Source organism: Miniopterus schreibersii (genome assembly GCF_964146895.1).
Source record: "Miniopterus schreibersii genome assembly, chromosome: 2".
Lineage (NCBI taxonomy): Eukaryota > Metazoa > Chordata > Mammalia > Chiroptera > Miniopteridae > Miniopterus > Miniopterus schreibersii.
Genome location: NC_138102.1, coordinates 80567248 through 80593442, shown reverse-complemented (window position 1 = coordinate 80593442; position 26195 = coordinate 80567248). Strand labels below are relative to the sequence as shown.

The window sequence follows — 26195 nt, the reverse complement described above, 5'->3', positions numbered from 1 at the left end:
AGCACACAGTGTAACCAATGAGTGTTTATTAAGCAGTCTGCTATGCTAAATAAAAAAAGGCTTTGGGGGTATCCTTGCTGCCTAGGATAGTGCCTGGCATATTAATAGGAGTTTATTGATATTCGAATCTGTTTTAATGGTAAAATATGGAAACTAGATGATAGCAAATTAAATATAGCGACAGCTTATTTTTTAAAACTTTTATTTGATGTATAGTATGACTGTAGTATATCAATTATTATAAAATGAACTCACTTATGTAACCACCACCTAAAAAAACACACCTTTTACCAGTACCCCCAAAAATTCTCTCTCCTGAAGATAATCACTGTGACTATCATCTCATCATAGATTAATTTGATGTAAGTAAAAGAATCATATTGTGAACAAAAAGGGACTATACAGTTTACCTGACAAACTCAGGGAGGCCTCATGACCAGCCTTGACCAAAAGTAGCCACACAGAATGGTCTGATCACAAATTCCTAACTGGGTAGGTCATAGTGAGAAGTCACATCCCAGGCCTATAGCTTCCTTAGCACAGGTCCATCTTTATCTTAAGTCAGCCCTGTATATTGCTCTTAGGCATCTATGACACACCTTTGAAATGTCAGAGTAATTTTATTTTCTAGACCACTCAAAGGCACAGCAACAGACACTAGAGCATAAGACCACCAGAGCACAACTACAAAACTCATTGTTTCCTTGTTCCCCACATACCATCTCTATGTGCTGTAAATGCTAATTATTAACTATCCTGTGCCCACCAATGTAAAAGAAATGTGTTTTTCCATTTTGCCTGTTATTCAATCATACAGATTTCCACCCCCATGCTTTCTCCTGCCTCCTTAATCTACCACCAATGTGTTTCATGCACCTTCCTTTTCTCCTTTGATTCATGTGTAAAATAAGCTGCAGATTCCCATCTGAGGTGGCAGAGTAGGGGGAAGCTGCATGTGGCTTCTAGGACCATTTCAGAATTATAGCTAAATTATAGAACAATCAATCTGGATAACCCTCTGAACACTAGCTGAACAGAAGTCATGTAACTAAGGAATATACAGAAGCAGCCATGTTGAGATTGTTAGGAGGGGTGGAGTTGTGATATGGGCTGCCCCCTGCACCCATGTGTGGAAGTTGAGAATCTAGAAGGATATCTCAGCTACAGAGGTCCCCCCTGAGGAGTGATGAGTCTCAGCCCCAGGAGAGCTCTGCAGCTCATAACACCAGTGCTGGCTGTGAACATAACATCTGGCTGTGAAAATCAGTGGGGATTCCATCTGCCCAGGTGAGATGGAAGGCTACTAGAAAACCAGGCATCATCTTAAAGGGATAGCACACAAAATTTCACTTGCCGCTATTCACCCCAGGCTCTGGCAGAGGGACATCAACTTGGGGGAGTGCCAGAGTCCAAGAGAGACTGAGTAGTGCGGCTTCAGGGCAAGGGCTGGAGGGACAGCCTCCACTGACACTGTGTTGAGTCCTCCTCACTTATGGTCCATGGTCACAATCCTGGTTTGAGCACTCCTCCACCATAACATTAGCCTGGTGAGCACACTAGCTCCACCGTGACAACTCCCTAAGGCCCAGCATTACCATATTCCCTCACAGCCAAAGGCTCTATCAGTGGCAAGCAGTCTGGGCCCACACCAGTATTTAAAAACAAACAAACTCATGAGTAATTCTTGTCAATGTCATAGGAGTGCCAGAAATACCCAGGGGAAAACTGAGTTGTGTGGCTTTAGTTGCCCTACCCATCTTCTTGCATGGCTGATACTAGCCACATTTCCTGTGGCTACTATCCACATGGCCCTCCCACCACACGGCCAAATCTTAATCTGCTTTAGCCTGGTGAACTCTACTAGCTCCACCTTTAGACCCCATCCCACCACAAAGGTCTGCAGGCCCCAAACAGTTGGCAGCTGGCCTTGGTGAACCCTGAGACTTTTGCTGAATGGCTCAGACCCAGCACTGGTGCTGAGGTTGAATCTGTATTAACCTGGTGAACACCATTCGCTCCTACCTGGTGAATGACTCTGTGAGTATTTGTTTTATGCAACTTGTGTACTACCTGAGGCTCTTTTAGTGGCTAAACCTAACAGGCAACCAACAGGCAGCGGTGGGTCTTAGTGTGCCTTGGGTTTTTGCTGACTTGCCCCAGGCCCATTATTGATGGCAGCTGGCCTTAGTTCCCAGCTTGGTCCCTCCCAATCATGGATTGTTTTGTAGCTCCTAACAGTCCAGAGCTTGTCACAGGCAGCATCTGACATTGACCTGCACCAGAGTCCTTACCAAGAAATCCCAGAACCAAAACACCTGGGGTCTGGCTTCAGACCACAAGAGAGCACCACTTGATTATCTCCACAAGTGGCACATCCAAAGGGATATCTCACCAGGTACATAATAGACCCTTCTGTGGCAAATTCTGATTTTGGGGTCAGGCCCCTGCACAGCACCTGCAAAGCAGCTTATAGTGGCCAGACCTCACAACCAGATAGCCTGAGGGTCAACCCCAGCCATGGCAACAGTAATCAAGGCTCAATGATAAACGAGGGCACACAAAACCCACACAAAGGAAATTCCTGGTGCACTTAGCTCAGGTAATCAGGGATATTGCCACACTGGGGTCCACAGGACACCTACTACATAAGGCCAACCTACCAAGACTGGGAGATATAGCATATCTATTGAATACACAGAAATAAATACAGAGAGGCAGCCAAAATTGGGAGGCAAAGAAACATATGCCAAATGAAAGAACATGACAAATCCCCAGAAAAAGAACTAAATGACAGAGGCAAGAAATCTACAAGATAAAGAGTTCAAAACAATGGTAAAAAAGGATGCTCAAGGAATTTAGAACTCCAACAAAGATAGCAAGCATAAAAAAGGACACATAAACCAGAAAAAGCAGTCAGAAATAAAGAGTACAATAACATCATAATACACTAGAAGGGATCAACAGAAGATTAGATGAAGCAGAAAACTGAATCAACAATTTGGAAAACAAGATAGTGGAAAACACCCAATCAGAGGAGCAAAAAGAAAAAAGAACAGAAAAAATGATAGTTCAAGGGATCTTTGAGACAACATCAAGCGTAACAACACACACATCATAGGGGTAACAAGAGGAGAGCAAGGGGTTGAAAACTTATCTGAAGAAATAATGAGTGAAAACCTCCCTAACTTTATGAAGGAAAAAGACTCAAGTCCAGGAAGTGCAGAGTCTCAAAAAAGATGAACCAAAAGAAGCTCACACCAAGACACATTATAATTAAAAAGCATCAAGAGAGAAACAGTGACCAAGAAGGAACCTCTCATAAGACTGTCAGTTGATTTCAACAGAAGTGATTGGCATGAAATATTCAAAGTGAAAAAAAGCAAGAACCTACCTAAACCAAGACTACACTACCCAGCAAGGCTATCATTTAAAATTGGAGAAAAGATAAAGCGTTTCCCAGACAAGAAAAAGCTAAAGGAGTTCATGACCACCAAACCAGTATAACAAAAAATGTTAAAGGCACTTCTTTAAAAAGAATAAATTTTTAAAAAAAGCACAAATATGAATAATAAAATGGCAATAACTATATAACTATCAATAATAAATTTAAATGTAAATGGATTAAATGCTCCAATCAAAAGAGATAGAGTAGCTGAATGTTTTTAAAAAATAAGACCCATTTATATTTTGTCTACAAGAGACCCATTTCAGATCAAAAGACACAGACTAAAAGTAAAGGGGTGGAAAAAGATATGTCATGCACATGGAAAAAAGGAAAAAAAGCTGGGGTAGCAATACATATATCGGACAAAATAAGCTTTAAAAAGGCGGTTAGCCCTAGCAGGTTTGGCTCAGTGATTAGAGAGTTGGCCTGTGGTCTGAAGGGTCCCAGGTTTGATTCCCAAGGCACATACCTTGATTGGAGGCTCCATCCTTGGCCACGGTTGGGGTATATGTGGGAGGCAACCAATGTGTCTTTCTCACATTGATGTTTCTCTCTCTCTCTCTCCCTCTCTCTCTCTCTCTCTCCCTCTCTCTCTCTCTCTCCCCCTCTCCCTCTCCCCCTTCCACTCTCTAAAAAAGCAATGGAAAATATCCTCAGGTGAGGATTAAAAAAAAAAAAAGGGGGTATAATAAGAAACAAAGAAAGACATTAATTACATAATGATAAATGGATCAATAAAACAAGAAGATCTAACTTGTAAACATTTATGCACCCAATTAGAAGTACCTAAAATATAAAGCAAATATTGATGGACATAAAGAGATTGACAGTACTACAGTATAGTACGGAACTTTAACATTCCATTGACATCAATGGCTAGGTGTTCCAGACAGAAAATCAACAAGGAAAGAGTGGCCTGTAGTGACACATTAGATCAGATGGATTTAATTGATATTTTTAGAATATTTCACATCAAAGCAGCAGAATATACATTCTTTTCAAGCACATTTGGAACATTTTTCAGTATAGACTACATGTTAGGCCACAAAACAAGTCTAAATACATTTAAGAAGATTTAAATCATATCAAGCATCTTCTCTGATCACAATGGTATGAAACTAGGAATTAATTACAAGAAAAAACCCATAAAAAAACATAAACACATAAAGGCTAAATAACATGTTACTAAACAATAAATGGGTTAACAATGAGATCAAGGAAGAAATCAAAAGCTACCTTGATACAAATGAAAATAAAAACACAATCTAAAATCTATGGGACACAGAGAAAGCAGTCCTAAGAGGGAAATTCATAGCAATACAGGCCTACCTCAAGAAACAAGAAAAACAGGAATTAAACAATGTAATGTAACACCTAAAGAAACTAGAAGCAGAACAATAAACAAAACCTAAAATGAGTAGGATGGAAATAATAAAGATCAAAGCAGAAATAAAGAAAATGTCATCTAAAAAATAATACAAGAGATCAATGAAACCAAGAGCTCGTTCTTTGAAAAGATAAACAAGATTGATAAATGTTTAACCAAACCCATAAAGAAAAAAAGAAGAGGACCCAAATAAAATCAGAAATGAAAGAAGAAAAGTGCGAACTGACACCACAGAAATGCAAAACTCCTTAACAAAATATTAGCAAACTGAATTCAGCATACTTTTAAAAGATCATACACCGTGATCAAGTGGATTTATTTCTGGGATACAAAGATCATTCTCTTCTCAGACTTGCTGCACACAATAGCGACTTGCTTATTGTGATATATGCACCACATGAGCCTCAGACTTTTCCTTTCAGTATTCGAGGATCAAATAATGAATTTTTCAATGGGAAAAGCAGCAATCCAAAAGCATGACATTTTTGTTTGAAAAATGTATGCAAACTTTGGATTATACTTTATGAGAGATTATGCGTTTGAGTATAACATTTTTGTCTTTTAATCATTTTAAAATTAACCCTCATATGTGTATCTTTTTCTATTTTTTATTTTGACATTTTTTTTAATTAAAAATTTTTTTAATGTTGACATTATTGCAGGAGTCCCCCTTCCCCACACTGCTTTGCCCATCTCCACCCTCCCCTGTCTCCCACAGAAGGTATTTGTCTTTGAATACCCTTCTGACCCCTTACACAACTCTTGGGAGACATTTTTTACCTTCCTTCAGAAAGCAAGGGTTTTGCAATGTGTTGGATTTAGTACTCAGCCCCTTTTATTTATTATACTTAGCGATATCTGGATTTGTTTTACTCATTTCTTTATGTGCTTATTATCTGTCTCTCCCCCTGCCCCTCTGCCTCACAAAGTCCAGGAAGGTTAGGTGTATCCTCAGCACCTAGAAGGTGCTCAAACATATGAAGAAGGAAAAGAGGGGAGCAGGGGGGAAGAGAAGGGAGATGGCCATAGGGGCACTAGACTACATCTGGTATAGCAAATATGCCTTCTTAATGACTGACCTGATTGAAAACATATATATCAAATTAAAATAAAAAAGCAAGTATCTCACTAGGATAACCATTCATTAAACATTTAGTTAATAGAGTTTACACAGGCTCTTAGCTGATGTTATGGGCTGAATCAGGTCTCCTCCAAATTCATGTGTTGAAACCCTAACCCCCAGTATCTCAGAATGTGACTGTATTTGGAGATGACTTTTAAAGGGATTACTAAGTTAAAATGACACCATTAGGGTGGGCCCTAAGCCAATCTGACTGTTGTCCTTAAGAAAGAGGTAATTTGGACACACAAGAGAGACACCAGGGCTGTGGGGTGCAGAGAATAGGCCACGTGAAGACACAGCAAGAAGGCAACCATTTGCAAGCCAAGGAGAGACTTGCTAAACCTCCCATACCTTGGGACTTCTAGCCTCCGGAAGTGTGTGAAAATAAGTTTGTTCAGGACACTAGTCTGTTGTTTAGGCAGCCCTAGCAAACTAAACTAACAGGTGGCCTAAATCTCACAGCTTACAGAACTGCAAAAGCATCAATGAATGTTTGCAGTCATGGGTTCCCACACACTCTTTCCATGCCTGGCATTCTTAAATTGGAGCTTTGGCAGCACCAAAGCCATCTTTTAGAACCACGTTCAACTTTTCCATTCCTTAGCATTTTAAAACGGTATGAGGAGTACTTCTGATGTGGAAAACAATTTTTTTTTAATATGGAAATTTTTTCAAACATACCAGAAGTAGAAAACAGTACAATAAACTTCCATATATCCAGATTCAGCAAGCACCAAGATTATCCTGTATTTGCTTCAGCTCTCTTCACCCTCTTCTCTTTTCCTTGGCTGTCATATCATTTAAATTAACCAGCTAATATTTTATTTTATTGACCATGTAATGGACACTATGGAATGACTGTAATTCACATATTTTGGCATGTCATTAAAGCTAATTCACATTAATGAAAAGGTAAATTGAACTGTGAGATAAAATATTTATAGTTTGTTAGAATTCATGGCATTCCATGCCATGTTATTCAAGATACCAATCTAAAAGGCTTAATTTTGTTCCTGGGAAATTGCAAGTTAGAAGACGAGTATTTTTCTACAGGGATCACGTTTCACAGAAACATGGAAATGGAAAAAAAAAAAAAAAAAAAAAATTTAATTCTCACTTCATTGGGAGGATATTGAAATTACTAACCAAAAATATAGTAGCAGCTCAGGAAATACACCTTTTATTCTCATTTAAAAAATGTATATATGTAGATTTCTTCAAAAGACAAAAATCTACACCAAAATATTGATGTAACCTCTGGGTAGAATGCTAACAATTTTATATTTTCCTTTGTGATTTGCTAAGTGTTCCACAATGAATGTTTTATTACTTTTGCAATCAGAAAAAAAATGTGAAATGTACATTGTTTAAAATTGATAAATCAAGGTATAATTGATAAGCATATTATTTAAACATGGGATTAACCACTAGAAGTTAAAAGTGGTTAAAAGTAATTCTTTCTGGGAACTGCAATAAGGGGAAGGTGAAGGCAGGTAGTGTTTTACATTCTAAAATCTTTTTTATTTTTAAGATCATACATTATTATGGTAAGATTTAAAAAATTATTTTTTTAACAAAACCACTTCATTTTTTCTTCCAAAAATAATGGCAGTATGGGCCTTTGAGAAACCTACCAGTTGTGATTACTAGTTCAATTGTATTTATTACATCATGTTCATTCACACTACAGAATTCTACTTAAGACTGTATAAAATGCAACTGGATTTAGAGAAATAATTTTCTAAACTACACTGAAGGTAGTTTAAATTAAAACACAAGCATAAAAAGTATAAAAAAGTTAGTTTATTTACAAAAATTGCAATAATTAAAAATAGTACAAATTGAGAAATTTTTCCTATTCCTGTGACAGAAACTAACAACCTTCACTTTCAGTAAGGGTTTTTGATATTTTGATGATTCACATTCAGTGATCTGTGATCTGCTGCCTTAAAAAAAAAAATCTTTTCTAAATAATTCCAGGAAGCCTATTAGTGATATGTACATGGGTGATTTTCCTCAAATTTTATTTCTAGAACTACTATGTACAAGTCCAACATAGCTGGACTAGAACAGGGTAAGACAGCACTGAATTGAATAATCTTTTTTCCTAATAGTTAATTTTGATTATTCTCTATAAATATTCACCAAATGGTTTAGAACTAAAATCATGATTTTTGGCTTTAAAAATAAAGTCCACTGTGATTTTTATTTTATTTTTTAAAAAATATTTTTATTATTTTCAGAGAGAGGGAGAGGGAGAGTTAGAAACATCAATGATGAGAGTCATTATTCGGCTGCTTCCTGCACGCCCCCTGCTGGGGATTGAGCCTGCAACCTGGCCATGTGCCCTGACCGGGAATCGAACAGATCTCCTGGATTGTAGGTTGATGCTCCACCACTAAGCCACGCTGGCTGGGCTCCACTGTGATTTTTAATGGGCTACGCAATTCCACTATGGCCAATATTACCTATTTTTACAGTTTTGCTATTGTTTAAGAAACAGAATTCTACAGTATTCAATTCTGGATGCTTTTTTAATCAGAGTCACTACTACTGCTTGAGGAGTCTGTTGACATAACCTCTACATCATCTTCATTTTCTTTATTATGCCCTGGAGGTTCCAACAAAAAGTCATTACTGTGATTTGGTGGTAACATATTCACTGCCATATCATTTGACTGCCAGGGATACTGTGGAGCAAGGACATCTGGAGAAAAGAAAGAAACACATATAAGAATTATTTACTTCTAGATGACTCTAGAAAATAAGTATTTTTTTAGGCTAGAAATTAAAATACACATTTGGCCAAATTAATGAATATCAAATTTATCAAGGAAGAGTAATGTTTTAATAACTAGAACCTGTGTTTTATTTTTAAAAAAATATACTTTATCATAAGTAACTATTCATATAGTAATTTTTCTTTTGCAAAACATTCTTAATTACAAATCACATTATTTCCTGTGCCTATGTATCGTTTATGTACACATACAGGGTGTGGAAAAAGGAGGTTTACAGTGTGAGTACACAAAACACAGAGTTTATTCTTTTATTATTATTTTTGTATTATTTTCCATACAAACATCTGTAAGCCTACTTTTGCCTGACCCTGTATAGATTACACATTACTCTCTCTATATTCTTTATGTATATTACAAATAGCTAATGCATACTATAGTACGTATTACAAGTTTAAACTGCCTTTAAAGCTTCAAATCTACTCTTCTCCCTGGATCCTAAAAACACTTCTCCCTTGCCAGCAGCCACACTGTTAAGCTTTGTCAGTAGAGGGCACTGGAGGGACTCTACCAGAGGAAGTGGCTTCTCTGCCTGGATGGGAAACTTTCCTTCTTACTCCTGTGGTGCCTGGTTGGTGCACAGGGACACATGGTGCCCACCTCCTAGCCAGTTTCAGTGGCATCCCAAAGGATGGCTTCCCAGTAAGTTTCACCATTACCCCAAAGGGTGGCTTTCCAGGGAGTCTCGATGGAATTCTAGTGGGTAATTTCCTGTTTGCCAGCTCTGGCCTGGGTCACTTCATCTAACTTCTCTGTCATCTGCCATCCGGTGGGCCACAGCTATACCTGCTCTACCAAGGGCACCATGATATAAACACAGGCCTTGGGATGGAGGTGGTGAGGAACCTTGGGTATTCTGCTTTGCTCCTAGATATAGTACCTGCTCCCCATATCTGTTATTCCTTTAGTAGGTAGTATTTTGTTACTATACTAGTTAATAATTCTTTAAAATTTCCCTGTCTACATTGCTGGTGTGGTTTCTGCCTCCTGAATATACCCTGACTGGCACAGGATATGGTACAATTGAAACAGGCCACTAAGCCAGGGCAAGTGGAATAGGGAAACTGAGACAGACAGCTGAACAAACTGACAGAGCAATTTATAGCAGATACAGGTCACCTCCCCAGAAATAACATCTAGGCCTCAGTTGTATTTCAGCTCTACCCAGAAAAGCAGCAAAATCAAGTGGGTGACACCAGGACCAGCTGCAATGTCTAATGAACCCCTGCCCTGACACTGACCAATCAGTGAAGACCACGAACCTGAAGGAGCACACCTAGAAAATGGATGAATATTCTGCTGAAACCCTCCCCTGAGACCTCCTGCCTATAAGAGAGAGATAAAGGCCTCAGGACAAAGGACCCAGCGCTGGCTCTCTTTCCCAGAAGCATGCTCATGCCTCCCCTCCCCTTTCTTCCCCCATAGGCAAGCATCTCTTGAACTCTAAGGGACCCCATGAGGCTTACAACCAGGGCAGCAATGGGCAGCAGCAGTTCGTCCCAGGTAAACCCCCTGAACCTATCCCCAAGGCCCTCTTTTCTCTGACTTTACTTAGTGAGCCAAAGCAGAACAGCCTAGGCTCATTTCTCCAGCCCTTTCTTGTTTCACTGTCCCCAGCTTTAATAAATGTCCTCTAAAATTCACCTGGACTCGTGTTCTGAAATTTTTCCTGCACAAAGTCAAAAACCCACACGCTCTGCGGCTGGCCCTAGGCAGGCCCTCCAAGGGACAGGTCCTCTTTCCGGTAACACAATCACAAAGAAAAAAATGAGGAGATGTCCAGGGAAACTAATGCACAGTGCGTTCCCAGTTTGTACTTTAGATAATTAACAAAAATGATGCTTACAAAGCATTTTCGGTAACACAGGGACATCCTTCCAATGAGATGTTAAGCAAAAAAAGCATTATCTAGAGCAAAGCACATTTTTAACAATGCAAATAATACAGAGAAAAACAATAAAATAGGTAAAATATTAAAAGTGATTGATGAAAAGGGCAGTACTTTCCTTTTTTAACTTTTTAAATGTTCTACCAAATCAAAACAAGTCACTTCTACAAAAGATAACATATGGAAAACATAACATACAAGAATAGCACAAACCTATATGCAAAACTTGAGCCAAGTCTCACAAAAATGCTATTTTATAAAGTTATTAAAAGCCTATAAAAAGCTTTGTTATTCATTTTGTTAACTTGGGGTTTTTTCGGGAGTATATTCACTTGATCATCTTGAAACTGAACATATGTATTTCTTCTGTTTATACAGTATGTTTCACAATTTTATTATTATTATTTTTAACTTATTTATTTTTAAAATATATCTTTATTGATTTCAGAGAGAGGAAAGGAGAGGGAGAGAGAGATATAGAAACATCAATGATGAGAGAGTCATTGATCGAGCCCTGGGCATGTGCCCTGACTGGGAATAAAACCCTGATCACCTGGATCCTAGGTCGACACTCAACCGCTGATCCACGCCCGGCTGGGCATGTTTCACAATTTTAAAAAGCAATGTTAGAACAATAAAAATAATAAAAGAGAGGCCCAATGCCTGAGGAAAATGGCGTATTAACAAATGAGAGAGAAAAGTCAGTTTATTCTAATTTCATAACCTCCATCTAGAACAGTTCTTAAACTAAAGTAGAGAGTACAATAAATTGTCAGAAAACCTAGCTATTAAAATGAATTGCGTCTAGTACCTCAAACTTGTCCAACAGCCAAAACTTTGGTCTGTCTATCTGAAAGCATTCTTTTAATTAATATTACCTGGTAATCTGCCTGCTGCAAGTGCATCCCCAGGTAAATGACCATTTACACCATTAGTGGAAGGATTGTTCATTTGACCCAATAATCCACTTCTCATCTCTAAATCAGTTGGGTACGGTCTCCTTGGGTCCCCTAAAAAAGACACACACACAAAAACAAAACAAAAAAACCCCAAACCCCAAACAGATGACTTTTAATTCGATTGGTTCATTTTGAAAAACTCAAGATACACTTTCAATTTTGAAATATGAAGGTCATCTTATCAATTGTTACTAAGAGGATAATATATTTAAAAATATATGCATATCTATTTCCTCTCTGAATCTTCACCATAATATACTATTCTCTATGTAAAAAAATGAGAAAAGTATATCATTTTAGCAAACATCCCAAATGACAAATTAGAAAAGTTAAAATGATCTTATTCTTCTAACTTAACTGCATTATGTAGTATGAAAATAATAATGATACATACTCTGATGGGGAACAGATCATGACACACTTTTTTTTTTCCTGATAGAAAGGACTGAATCCTTACTGGAAGAACTGTCTAAATTAAAACCTTTTTCTAACCAATCTCTTTCATCTTGTCATTTAAAGATGAATTCTTTAGTTTTCCAGTGGAGTATCAGGGGCCAGTAATCTTTTTTTTTTTTAAATCCTCACCTGAGGATAATTGCTTTTCAGACAGAGTGGAAGGGAGAGAAACATCAAGGTGAGAGAGACACATCAACTGGTTGCCTCCCACACGCACCCTGACCGGGGCCCAGATCAAGCCCACCGCCGAGGTATGTGCCCTTGGCTGAAATCAAACATGGGACCCTTTAGTCTGCAGGTGGATGCTCTAACCACTGAGCCAAACCAGCTAGGGCAGGGTCCAGTAATCTTTATTTCCAATCATAAAAGCATATGAAATAGCAGTTTGGGGTTGATTAAAAACTTGACCAGATTCGGACCAACTTTTTGGTAATATTTCTCATGAACTCCAGGTTACTCACCACAAACAATGTAGTTAACCCTTCGTTTTTTTTAGTATGGCAAAATACCAAAATACTATCAGGAATTACTCAAGCTGAGATAACTCTCCCCCACTCCTCCCAAAAGACTGCTGCTCTACCTTAGTGTCTCCATCTTATAAATGTTTGATCCACTGTCCATTAATATGTTGCAGATTATTACTCCCTTTGCTGTCTTTTTTACTCCAGCTCTTCCCAGTCCTGTGTGTTTGCTGTTGGGCCACTTAGTGCTTTATCACCTAAAAGTTGGAACTGTCTGTTCCCCAGGCTGGAATCTTTGTGGAAATCCTAATGGCTGTAAAAAGTTGGCTTCTGGCCAGCCTGAGTTTACAGGTATATAAATCTATAGCTTTAGAATCATCATATATCATCTTGTGCTTTTAAATATTATTTATTTTTTTAAAATAAAACATAGTCCCTAGTGGCAATAGCTTTGTAGACAACCAAACTGATAAAACCAATGACCTATATTCTTAATTATAAAACCTTAAAGATGTGAAAATATGTAGCAGATGTTACATAATTCTATATTTAAATCTTTCTTCCTATTTTGTGCACGGTCACGTAAGAATTTTCACATATATCTATAAAAAGAAAAGTATTTTTACCTGGAACCCAGGTCAGTGGGGCACACACAGCATTACTTGCACTAATCCTATGTGCATATTTAATTATTTCTTCAGAGGAGATAGCACCTGAGAGTTGAGAGTGTAACATTTTAGTCAAGTAAACACATAAGTTTATAGATGCATACATCATAGTTACATATGATGCTTAAATTTTAAATTATCTGAAAATATAGGATAATCTGAGTTACCTGCCTTCTCTAATAAAACCTGAATGCATACTGTAAACTTAAACCATTATGTATATTTCCAAACTAAAAAGCAAGGCATTCTGAAAAATCAGCTGACATAAAGTATTAAATTCGGGAGACTAGCATGACAATGCTCAATAACCTCAATTATTAACTGCCATTAAATACTATTACTGTTCTGAAAGCAACAGTGAACACAAATAAGAGAACAGAGTATTTCATTTTCCAGTGACATCCAAACTATTAAATCAGAGCAACAGTTCACACTATATCACTCAACTGTTAGCATAATGTACTCTAAGCTTATAAGTAGACCTCAGTAGAAAGATGTTTACAATATATTCATTAAGTAAAAAAAGGTAAGCTGTTAAATAATATGTATAGCATGACCTGTTTTTTTTAGATTATATGTATACATATGTATTTGTACTGTTCTTGTTATATATGTATTTATAGATCTAAAAAAATCTGTAAGGACATACATCAAATATTAACAGCAGTTATCTGAAACAGGAAAGTTAGACAACAAGTTTGAGATTACTAAATGTAGATTATTAAAAGGAAGTAACCAGAGTTTTCATTACAATTCTGACTTTTAGTATGCAAACTAAAAGATCCAAAATGGAAGCCTTTTAGAGAGAAGCAGGAGGCAACAGGAAGGCATACTGAGTTTCTGCATGCACACATCTCAAAGCCATAACTAGTTCTGACTTCATGATGTTCTTAATCCCACTACATTTGCCCAATGGATGTTTCCTTTCATTGTCCTATCTTTCAAGACTCAATTCAAATCCCACTTGCTTCCAGCTCACAGTTCTCTTCTCTTCTCCCTCAAATTTTTTAAAGCCTTTGTCTTTATTGCACATTCTGGTACAAAGCCATAACTTGCCTTACAATATTGCTTTTTATGACCTAGAAGAGAATGTGATACTTGGGCAAAGTGCTAAAACACAGCTGTCACTGTACAATGAAAATTTATTAGAACCTTTTGACAACAGCAAATGATTACTAATAATACTCTCATCAGTTTCTTGAGACTACAAGTTGATTTTTTTCAGAAAGTCATTCAGTGTTGCCATAGTACTAACCTTTTCTTGCCTTTTCTATTGATTTCAGTTTTTCTTTTGCTTGGTAAACAGCTGTTGCCTAAAGAACATTAAAAAGAAATATGGTTTATTCTTAACTATATCAAGCACAGATTTTTGCTTAGTTCACAATATTATTTATCCCACAGGAACAACATCCAGTTTGGAAATCTCCATAATTTATTTTTAATATTCTGAAACTGCAGAATATCATTTACAACATAGTTACATTTAATGAAACAAATATATTCATGAATTAGTCTCCACATATTACTTGTTAGAAACGTGTAAATTGGTTTACCAACATTTTTTCTTTAAGTTTGCTATCATTTGGAAGAGATCTAGACCACGAATCACCCCCAAAGCATCCTATCACCTAGTTCAATAATAAAATATCTAAATATTTTTTTAAATTTACAAGATATATTCTGGCACTGATACTCATTCATTTACACATTACCATTACCTCCATACTTAATGATTGCTATATGAACCCCCCCCCCAACACACACTTCCCACAAAGGAACACTAAAGGGTAAAATGAGGTTAACCTAGTACATGCATCATCAACTATAATACAGTGGTTAAGAGTATGGCATCAGAGAGATTAAGTTCCATCTCTATTTTTTACCCTCCTTGGGCAAGGTAGTAATTCATTTAAAATCTTGGTTTCTTCATCTTTAAAATGCAAAAACGGTACTGACATCATATAATTGCTCTGAAGGTTGAGATAATGCAAGTGAAGTGTAAAGCACAGGGCCTGGTGCACAAGTGCTTAATAAATGCCAGTAGCTATTATCTATATCATAAAATTCAGTGTTGTCTTTAACTCAATAATTATATTTTTCAAAACTTAATCTGAAGAATGTAATTATGAAATGCAAAAGAAAATAGCTTTTCTGAGAGGATATTCATCAAAGCATTATTTGAAACAGAAAGTTAGAAAACTAAATGAGGATATAATTATGTAAAAATGCTTGCCCTGGCTGGTTTGGCTCAGTGGTCACAGTGTCAGCCCTCTGACCAAGGGGTTGCAGGTTTGATCCCCAGCCCAGGTTGGGGCGCATACAGAGACAACCAGTCAATGTGACTCTCTCCGATGTTTCTTTCTCTCTCTTCCCCTGTCCCCTTCTTCCTCTCTCTAAAAAAAAAAAAAATCAGTGGAAAAAATATCCTCGGGTAAGGGTTAAAAAAAATTAATACTGATAATAGACTTATTTTTCAAAAATACTTTAAGTAAACAATATCCTTGTTAAAAAACCAGACTGCCAACTTACCAGTATTTGTTCAGCTTCCTTTAGCTGTTTTTGTAGTTGTTGAATATCACTGTCTCTCTTCTCAACCTCTTTTTCTAAAACTTGCATTTCATGATGGATTTTTCCCTGATTAAGTGCCAATTTCATTAGTTCTTGAAATTCCCCATCTCTGTGAATTAACAACTCCAGCACCTGTCAGATAATAGTTGATTAAAGCTGGCAACAGAATATTAAAAAGCTACATTCCAATGAAACAAAGAATCTATTTGTTACTTGTCTGGGCTAAAAAATTTTAACACCTTCAAATATTTTTAATCATTATTAAAAATAAAAATAGCCTATTTATAATTATTTTGGAAAACAGATTAATATTATTTTCTTCTTTTTGTAATTATATGCTATTTTTTCATACAAAACAAAAGTAGCCTTCAGAAGTAGAAATATGCTAAACACACAAATTTATTCATTTCCCAGGGAAGAAAAAATTTAAAAGTTTATCCTTAAAAATATAATGCAGTGGAGGTTTCCTCAAATTTTGGTACTTGAGATGATTTTATTTGGCACCAAGAACTTAAAAAACCTTTAATAATTACACATTTGTGCTAATATTAGAAAAATATAACTGTCACATAAAACTTGTGATTTCATGCACAAGTACTGCTTAGGATAAAGATGGTTTATAAAAGAGTAATTTCAAAAAATAGTAAATAAGTTTTGGCAATAACTACGAAGGTTAAGAAACAGAAAAGAGAAAGTTCGGGTTCAAATCTCTAGTTTTTCATTTATTAGCAGTATGACAAGGGAAAGTTACCTGAACTCTCAGAGTCTGCTTTCTCATTAGGAAAAGGGTATAATCACAGTACCTTATCACATAGAGTTGTTATGAAGATTTATGGTATAATGTATGCTAAGTACACATCAAGAAGCTCAATAAAAAGTAATTATCGTCATCATTCACCCCCCACTGACTACAGAAGATGAAATCTGATCTAAATACCCTTACTTTACAGTGCTAGTAGGACATAATATATCAGAAAGAAAATGGCTATCAAAATTCAGAATCAATTTTTAAAGTACTATTAAAAATTTGTTAAAGACTAAAAAAATACAGACATGGGTAGGGTACTCAAGTTCCTTTTGATATGAAGTCCCTCTCCTTTTTACAGGACTTCTGATACAATAGACAAAAGACTGTGCTGCATCCTGTGTTGAAAATTTATATTGAGTAACAATAGAAAGTGTTTTCTGTAGAAAGTGTATTCTACTTAATAGGCCTATAATACTCATTCTTCTCAAGTCACAGGCGGAGAAAGCTAGGTTTCCATTTCCATAAAAGCTATATTTAAAAAATTATTAACTAAAGTAAGTAGTACACATTAGTTCTATGACAACTTTCAATAAGTTTACACAGTTTGACCTATTTTGTATACTACCAGAGAGTAGTAAAAATTTTCTCTATATTTTATTGAGTAGAGAAAATTATTCAACTGAAGTCAGAAAACCTAAATTCTAGTTCCACCTATCCATTAACCTTTAACTCATTTATCTACCCTGAAAGACAATCTCACAGGAGGTCAAAGTGAAGACCATTAAGCTCCCTTCTAACTCTGAAATCCTGTATGAAAATATGAATATTCAAATAAAATGGTCAATAGGAAGTTTCAAATGGGCACATCCCTCTAATATTTACAGGTGTTTTTTTTTTAATCCTCACCTGAGGATATTTTTTCCATTGCTTTCCGGAGATAGAAGAGAGAGAGTGAAACATCAATGTGAGGGAGACACACTGATTGGTTGCCTCCTGCACATGCCCCACCTGGGGCTGAGGATTGAGCCTGCAACTGAGGTACGTGCCCTTGGCCAGAATTGAACCCAGGACCTTCAGTCTACAGGCTGAGCCAAACTGGCCAGGGCAATATTTAACAGTTTTAATGAAAATTATACAGGAATTCAGAGTACTAAGTACAAGATACAATTCACAGTTGTTTTTTTTAAAGAACAGTTTATTGATTTTTAGAGAGAGAGGAAGGGAGAAGAGAGAAACATCAATGTGAAAGCACCCCATACTAGGGATCAAACCTGCATTCAGGGCATGTGCCCTGACCTGGAACTGAATCAGCAACCTTTTGGTGTGCGAGACGACGCCCAACCAACTAAGCCACACTGGTCAGGGCAAGAATTGCTAGTTCTTAAAAATTATAAGATAGGTTAGTGTTGATTATGTAGGTCTTAGTTATGATCTTCTAAATAAGCTGGGTGCCTGGTTCATAGCTAGCATTTACTAAGTGCCTAGGAAATAAAGTAAAAACTCACATTTCACTTTTTACTCATTTTGTATAAATTCCTAATTAAACCCACATGTTATTTATTAGTAAAGCATCCAAGACTGTAATTCTTTTATCTCTAGGCTCTTTCTTTTTCTGAAAACAAAACAAACCAACAACAAAAAACCCAATCATAATATCCCTTAAGTTAGCAGTTTTTTCCAACTTGTAGCTTTATCTGGCTTCCCCCTGGGGCCCATCTATTTAGAGTACATCAGATTTCTCTGCCCTCAAAACATATCATAAGATGAGATTAGGAGAATGATGGGGTACAGGGTGGGGAGAAGAGGTCTATCAGACACTATCTTCTGCTCTGTCTTCCATCTTTAAAAAGGTTAATCCCTCCTATTTTCTCTTAAAAGTTTTTTTTATTAGTAATATAAAAGGTACATTCTTTAAAAAGTCTTGAAGCAGAAAAAAAATTCTGTTCACTGTAGAAAATTAGGAAGCACAGAAAAGTATAAAGAAAATAAAAACTACCTGTAAACTCAACATCCATAAAATACATAACCTTCATTAACAGTTGTATGCTCTTTTATTTCCATTCAGGTTGTATTAGGGAAACCAATCCTAAAATAAAGGGCTAGTTTATGAGAGCACGGACCTTTTTGATTCCAGATACTGTTTTAATTTCCATTTAACAAGGCTTTATTGGTTAACTCAAAAGATAAAAATGAATAAATGTGTAATTAGAACTATAATAGAAACAATACTGTTAAACTTTAGATAACTATTTTCTTGAGCACATTGTTACCTTATATAAATGATCCAAATATCAATTCAAAAGTTTCAATTAGTAACTTAGAAAGATCCAAGCTTTCTGTTCCCACCCAAAGTACATATAAATAGGAAACTTGCAGAAATTATGGTTTGGTTCTGAATTAAAAAAAAGGAGCCACCTACCTGGTTTTCTTCTCCAGCCTGTAACAACTTTTGGTTTCTTGAAATTGCCAGCATTTCTATGAGTTCCCTAAAAAAGAAAAAGGAAAAAAAGAGCAGAGAGAGAAAAAAAATTAAAAAAACAAACTAACAAAAAACCAAAACCAAAACCAAAACCCTTTGCAAAGTAAATACACTAGCGGCTTTCTTAACTTATCTCTACCAGACTTGGTACCCACAGCACTGAGTATGCATGGCTAGTGCCCTTCAGTCCACTATGACTGTGAATTTCATCTCTCACCAGCTGCACTGCACTCTCACCAGTAGTGTTTGTTATCAAACTTATTTACAAAAGTTTTACTTATTACTATAATTATATACACTGATATCCAATACATAAATACCAATGACATATGAGTGTGAACAGAGAAGTTGTTTCTGTAAAAACTGAAGTTAAATGCTTGGAAAGACTCAACAAAGGTTTGCAAAGGTAAATTGTGAAGAACCAGGGGGAAGAAAAAACCCCAGCAAAAGTCTGCCCTAAGACTGCTTAATTAGAGTCTAAGCTCTTACTTCACCTTAAAGAAACCAAACTAGAAACTGCAGCCAATGCATTATGGGTGGTTCACGCATGTAAAACTACATTAGGGGTCTGTCTGCAGGCCAAATCCAGCCCAGCATATCTGCAATTTTGATAAATATTGCTTTCTTGGAACAAAGCCATGTCCCTTCATTTACATGTTGTATACGGTTGCTTTCCCACTACAATGGCAGTTACTTGTTGCAGCAGAGAACTTAGGGCCTCCAAAAATATTTACATTCTTTACAGAAAAAGTTCCTTGTCTCTTGTCTTATATGAAACAATCAGTAAAATCATAATCTTTTATGTGTTTTAAGATAAAATAAAACAAGAAATGGGTGAGTCATTTTCTACTAATTTTCTACTTCAATTGAATTTTTAAATTAACCAAACAGGTACCAGATATAAGGGATTCTTACATACTGTAATAAAATCCCATCTGTCTAGACAGCTCATTTACTAGATATGCCAATCCTGTAAGAAAACTAGTATACAGAGCAGGAAAAGATGAATACCAGGTAATACTTATGTATTAGTTCCAATGTTGATAGATGAGATTTTTCAGAAATTATGCAGAAGGCGGCAGCTTCTCAATTTGCTACCTGACACTACTAAGAGACCCAGTGTTTGTCTCTTCTTGCTGGCTGCCAGGCTATTTTTACCTTTCTATTTCCAGCTTCCTTCCTGCTAGTCTCACACTATTTTTCTGGATGGTGTCAATTAGACTCAACCTCCCCATAACATTGTGCATGAATTAATTAGCTAATTACTGAAAAAAGTGGATATGTGAATGGAAGGTCTTCATAGTCTTCATACACTCATTCGTCAAATATTTCTTGAGTGCCTATTATTTGCCAGGCACTTTCTAGATGTGTGGGCTCTAAAAGTGAAAATTAATACTTAAATTCTAATACAGTGACAAGAATAACCAAGAAAATTCAAAAATAAAACCAAAGTTAAGGGTTAGGAAGAAAATGTATTTTCTCTTCCTTATGATTTCCTTAATAACATTTTTTCTCTATTAGAGGTTTACTTTATTGTAAGAATACAGTATATAATACGTACACAAAATATATGTTAACTGACTGCTTATGTTATCAGAAAGACTTCCAGTCAACAGTAGGCTACAGTTTTGGGGGAGTCAAAAGTTACATGTGGATTTTCGACTGCATGGGAAATTGCAGACGATAAGGACAAACTTCACAGTCACAAAATTAGTATATGTACAATGGGCACATATGGGGACATTTCTGAAAGACAATCATACTGGAGCAGCCTCATGCTGTGGAGAAGTTTCAATGAGTCTTAGGTGGCAAACCACAAAGTGACATGTCTTCCACTACCATCACCAACCACCAAGATTGTAAAAGAGGTAAATTTTCACTTACCTACTGTCACCCTGTCTTTCTTTAGAGATGAACAAATAAAATAGCATGACAGATAAGTCAGGAGAAAATCAGAGAAAAAGAAAAATGAACTTCTAAGACAATGGTTATTACCACAGGCTGCAGAAAGAAAGAAACCTATCACCTGTCAATGGATTCAGTGAGGACTACAAATGAATGAGAAATCAGTCTTTTTGGCATTCCAGGAAAAAGAGCAACAGAGGAATACAGCTTCTTTTAGAGGAAGCAAAAGAGAACTCGGCACCTCAATTGTTAATGGACAAGTTTAGAACACTGAGGAAGTTTCAGGAACAGTGATGTTCTTGAGGAAAATTTAAACGATGATTCACTTCTTCAGTGAGTAAAAACATTTCACCACACAAAAAATGCTATACTTGGTAATCAAGGAAAGAATTAAGTACAAAGTGGGATAAATTGGTCAAATCTAGATACAAGAGAATTTCAATTTAATATCAAATTTAATATAACTTATAAATTACTTATTTATGCTATCTTAAGTGGAGAATACATGAATATCAAGTATAAGCACTCCTATAGGTACTGACAACATTAGGAAAACACACCTCAGACACACAGCTCAGTAGCACAACAATCCAGGGGCAAGAACTCAAGACTGACTGCTAGGCTGTCCAATGTCAGAAGAAATTCTCTCAGACCATTACCCTGGATGGGCAGGCTAAGAAACACAATTCTTAAAATTAGTGAATATGAAATATATTCTAGGGTTACTCAGCAAAACAGACCAATAAATTATATTACAGTAAGTAAAGCTCAAAAAAGAAATGAATTTACTGGGTTCCAGAGTAAAAGAGCGAGAAGTTGAATGTCCTCACTGGCTATACTAAGGTAAAGATTTGAAATTCTAAGGCTAACACCCACTTAGAAAAAAAGGCAGCAGCCATGACTTCACAAAGTCAACATATTTACAGAAAAATTAATCACTATTATCCATACCATATGGTTGGTTAAAATGAAGAAATAATAAGGAACTGATTTCATACTCAACAGCATCATCAAGATTCCTTAGCAAAGATTTAGAAGCCAATCAAGTATTAGACTTGGCTTTCAGGTGAGAATTATTCTCACAGAAGAAATAGTTTCAAACAGGAGATCCAGAATTCAAGAAGTAGAAAAACTGGGTCATACAGGAATTGGCTCATACAGGAACAACAGAAGTATTTTCCAATTAGTTATTAGTTGTTCTGAATCTAACGAAGCACAAATTTGTATCACAACTACATGGCCACCTATTCAAGGCACTTCAAGGTACTCAGAGACAATTTGGATGAGCAATGATTCTAAAAGCACTCCTTAAGATGAATGCACTGTTTTTCAAATAACAGTTGGTCCTATTTAGAAAAGCAGTGTGCTAGTCAGCATTTATGGGATGTTAACTTGATGTTTACTGACTTACAAAACTAAATGAAGCTTCAATTAGCTGTCCCATAGATAGTCATATCACACAGAGCAGAGATATAAATAATTTAACTGAAAACTTATGAAAACTCTGTCTTGCTAGGGTCTTTTTACTAAGAAATCATGCTGGTACTCATGGACAGGATTAACTGACAAGGTCTGGGCCAGGAACTACCAAGGAAGACAGAAGGAAACAGCACTTGTGTTACTCTGTGAACATTTACACAGAGGCAACACATTAAGACAGCTGCCTTGTGCCTGAGGTTTTTTTTGTTCACTGTACTGACTGATGGATGCCTGAAGATTCCACATGCCCTACTTGTGGTCAAGCAGTATTTGAGTCTAATACAGTCTAAACAGTGAATTAAACACATGAGCTATTTAACTTACAGTGTTTGTGTTTTTTTATATAATTTAATACTGTGCTGACTTTGTAATCTGGTAAGCAATGCTTGCTATGGCAAGGACTAAATCACAGCACAAAAAATGCTGATTATTAGTAGGCCGGGTAATACAATATATAAGATTTTATTCTAAAGCTGTCAATGAACGTTGGCTACAGAAATGGTGACATTTGAGCTGGATGAATGAATGACTTATCAAGTTGGAGATGGAATGGGAATGACACTAGAGATGAAGAAGTATGACTACCTTTAGAATGGGAAGCACTCAGGAGGCTGGAGTGAAGAGCATGGAAGGGTGGAGGGATGTGGCATAGAAGAGAATAGGACGGATTAAAAGGAGATGGAGAATGGCTTTATCTACTGAACACTAAGCTAAAGAATATGGACTTTATCTCATTGGGCAATGGAAGCCTAGCAAGTATTTTCTAGCAGAAAAGAGACCCGAGATGCCTTTTAAAAAGACAGCTCTGCTCTAGGGCAAAACAGACAGATATAGTGAAGATGCATGAAGGCAACTAAAACTGCTGGGAGGCTGCAATGAGAAAGATTTACGATGGGATGTAAAATAGTGCGGATAGGAACAAGAGGTCAAATCTGAGCAACATTTTAGGAGAAAAACAAAAACAATTTTAACATCCAAGTAAATGTGATGAAATTAAGAGGGGCACCAACTTAACAGACTATCATGAAAGATGACAGAATAAAGAAAATGACGTGCAATTTCATCAGATGCCTCTGCCACACACGCGGCACCCCAGCCATCCTAAACTGGCGATTCCACCAGGTCGGCTGTGCTCGTTTCCAGGCCTCTGTACTTGCTGTTCCAGCTCCCCGCCCCTTAGTGAATCTGGTAAACTGTTCTCGCCTGCAGTCCTTTCTCAGGAAGCCCACCCTGACGGCACCGGCACCGGCGCCGAGTCCCAGGGCTCCAGCAGCGCGCAGCGCACGCCTCCGATAAAACCAGGTTGCGCGTCACGCTTACAAGCCTGTCTCCCCATTTACAGCGAGTGGGATGGCTAGTCTCACCCTCACTAGTCTTACCTAGTTCTAGTAAGACGTCGACATATAGTCTCACCCTCGATATATAGTCTCACCCTCACTACAGTTCCTGCGCTTGGCACCCGGCGTTTGTATAGTGTCCATGGTCAAGGGATTCACACCCGCGATCTCTAATGTCTGCTACAGTTCAGACAGTCTAGGGATTCCAGCGTTACTGTCATTTCTAAAACGTCCTCTAAGTGGGGGGGAAATGCCGCCTCGGAGTCCGGAGGGCTGCGGCCGCCACGCCCACGACACTCGGGCACGGTCCCGGACCGCGCGCCGGGGTCTCCCTCCCCGCAAAGCCCGGAAACAGTCCTCCCGACCAGCCCCGGCCAGACCGTCAGGCGTCCGTGCTACCTGGACAAGACCTCCAGATCTTCCAGCGCAGACAGCAGCCGCTCTCGCGTGCTGTTCCCGCACGCCGCTCCCGAGCCGCCTCCCGGCCGCTCCTTCTCTTTCTCGCCCACCGCAGGCGCCGCCATGCTTCCCACGGGCCGCAGCAGGGTTCTGCGCAGCCGCGCGCCGGCGGAGAGGCGGGCTCCGCAGGCGAGAGGGTCACAGAGGAGGGAAGAGCGGCCCTGCCACAGCGCCCCCTGTGGGCCTGAAGGTGCAGTGCGGCCGCGGCGCCATCTGGTGGGCAAGAGAGGGCTTCTCGGTTTCAGCCCTGAGAACAGGCGGCCCCAAGGCCGTCAGGTTCAGTAGAACCTTTTGTTCTACAGGGTGGACTGGAAGACTTTTGCTCAACGGATTTTAAGCGTTTGAAGGAAGTAGTAATGGCCTACCTCTTGTGTCAGCTTCTCCGTGAAATGGGCTGGGCCTCCTCAGTATTAACCTTTAGTGTGCACTCCCTTAACACTATTCCCACCCTGCTGTTTGGCCTCTCATGAGGCTGTAAGTACCTTAGGACAGAAACCATAATCCATCTTGTTTTTTCCTTCAGTTTTTCTTTATTGTGGTAAAATACATGTAACAAAATTTACCGTGATAACTGTTGGCACTGAAAATGGCACCAGTGGTTACCAGCGATTGAACCTCGGTTCAGCAGCCTCAGTTCCTGAGTTCTGGCTAAGAGAATTCAGAACCAAGACTCAAATCATAAGAGAAAGTTTATTTAAAAAGTCACAGAGGTAGAAGTGAGCTATAGAGAAATGGGCTTAGGAAACAAGTTACAGAGGCAAAAGAAGGGCCCCTGGAGCTTAGGGGAAAGAGGGAGACAAAGAAAGAGCCTTGGAGGAAGGGGGTGGAGAAAGACACAGGCTTTCAGGTGTGAGTTTGGGGGTTGAGGGGGAATGTCAAGGGGGAATCTCAGTAGCTTTCCTTCCAGTTGTGCCCCATGGTCTCCACTGATTGGTTGGTGCCAGGGCAGGGTCATTAGTCAATGCAGCTGGTCCTGATGTCAGTAGCCATGGCATGCTTGAGGCCTAGATGTATTTAATGCAGGCCAAAACGTCATTGTCCTAGGGCCTTAATGCTTAAGGGCTATTATCCCGCCCCCTTGTTTTTTCCCCCTCTGTGGGGTGGGAAGTCTAACCCACTTGCCAGAGGCGGAAAGACCAGAGGCGGGCCAGCCCCATGACCAGTGATATGAAAGGTCAGGGAGTCTAAACCATATGACCATCCATATGCTAGGGGAGGAAAGGTCGCCCTGGGGGCTATGTCCCAGCCCAGTTTTGCCTGTTGCTAGGTACCTGGGGCTTTCCACCCTGGTGACCTTTTGTACCTGACCTATCGTCCTTGCTTTGCTCATGCCTGTCTAACTGCCTACTCCATTAACCATGTTTAAGTGTAAAATTTAGTGGCGTTAAGTACATTCATGTTATTGAGCTACCATCACTGCCAGCCATCTCCAGAACTTTTTTCATCTTGTAAAACTGAAACTGTACTCACTAAGCAACAACTCTCCTTTCCCTCTTCCTGCAGCCCTTGGAAACCACCTCTGTACTTTCTGTCTAGTCTACTTTTTGACTACTCTAAGTACCTCATGTAAGTGAAATCATACAGTCTTTGTCCTTTCATGACTGGCTTATTTCACTTAGCATAATGTCCTTAAGGTTCACCCACATTCACCCACATTGTAGCATATGTCAGAATCTCCTTCCTTTTTAAGGGTGATAATATTTCATTATGACATTTTGTTTACCCATCCATCTGTTGGTGGACCCTTGAGTTGCTTCCACACTTTCATAATCCATCTTTAAAATCATATATTTCCCAACAAAATATGTTGCTCATTGTTCAAGATGACTGTTGAACTGAATGAATCGATATAGTACATAAGTGGTAGGTAATGAAATTAGTTAAATAGTTAAAATAATTGCTGTAGCACATATTCAAAATCAGAACTGAGTGTCAAAGCCAAAAATATACCTTAGCCCACTTTTCTGGGGGAGAACAATGTAGTAGTGAACTTTACCTTCCAGTGAAACCCAGAGTTATAACAGTATTGGGAATG

At 38.0% G+C, this 26195-nt stretch overlaps 1 protein-coding gene across 1 annotated transcript; it reads right to left on the bottom strand.

Moving 5' to 3' along the window:
• Positions 1–7738: 7738 nt before the first annotated feature.
• On the bottom strand, positions 7739–24262 carry MED4 (mediator complex subunit 4). The gene is made up of 7 exons (XM_081129588.1): positions 24101–24262; positions 18921–18987; positions 15715–15885; positions 14441–14498; positions 13144–13230; positions 11520–11651; positions 7739–8662 (listed from the first exon to the last, which is right to left on the bottom strand). Exons 1-7 carry the CDS (start codon positions 24223–24225, stop codon positions 8490–8492), a joined length of 813 nt encoding a protein of 270 aa, XP_080985714.1. The 5' UTR covers positions 24226–24262; the 3' UTR covers positions 7739–8489.
• Between the last annotated feature and the right edge of the window lie 1933 nt (positions 24263–26195).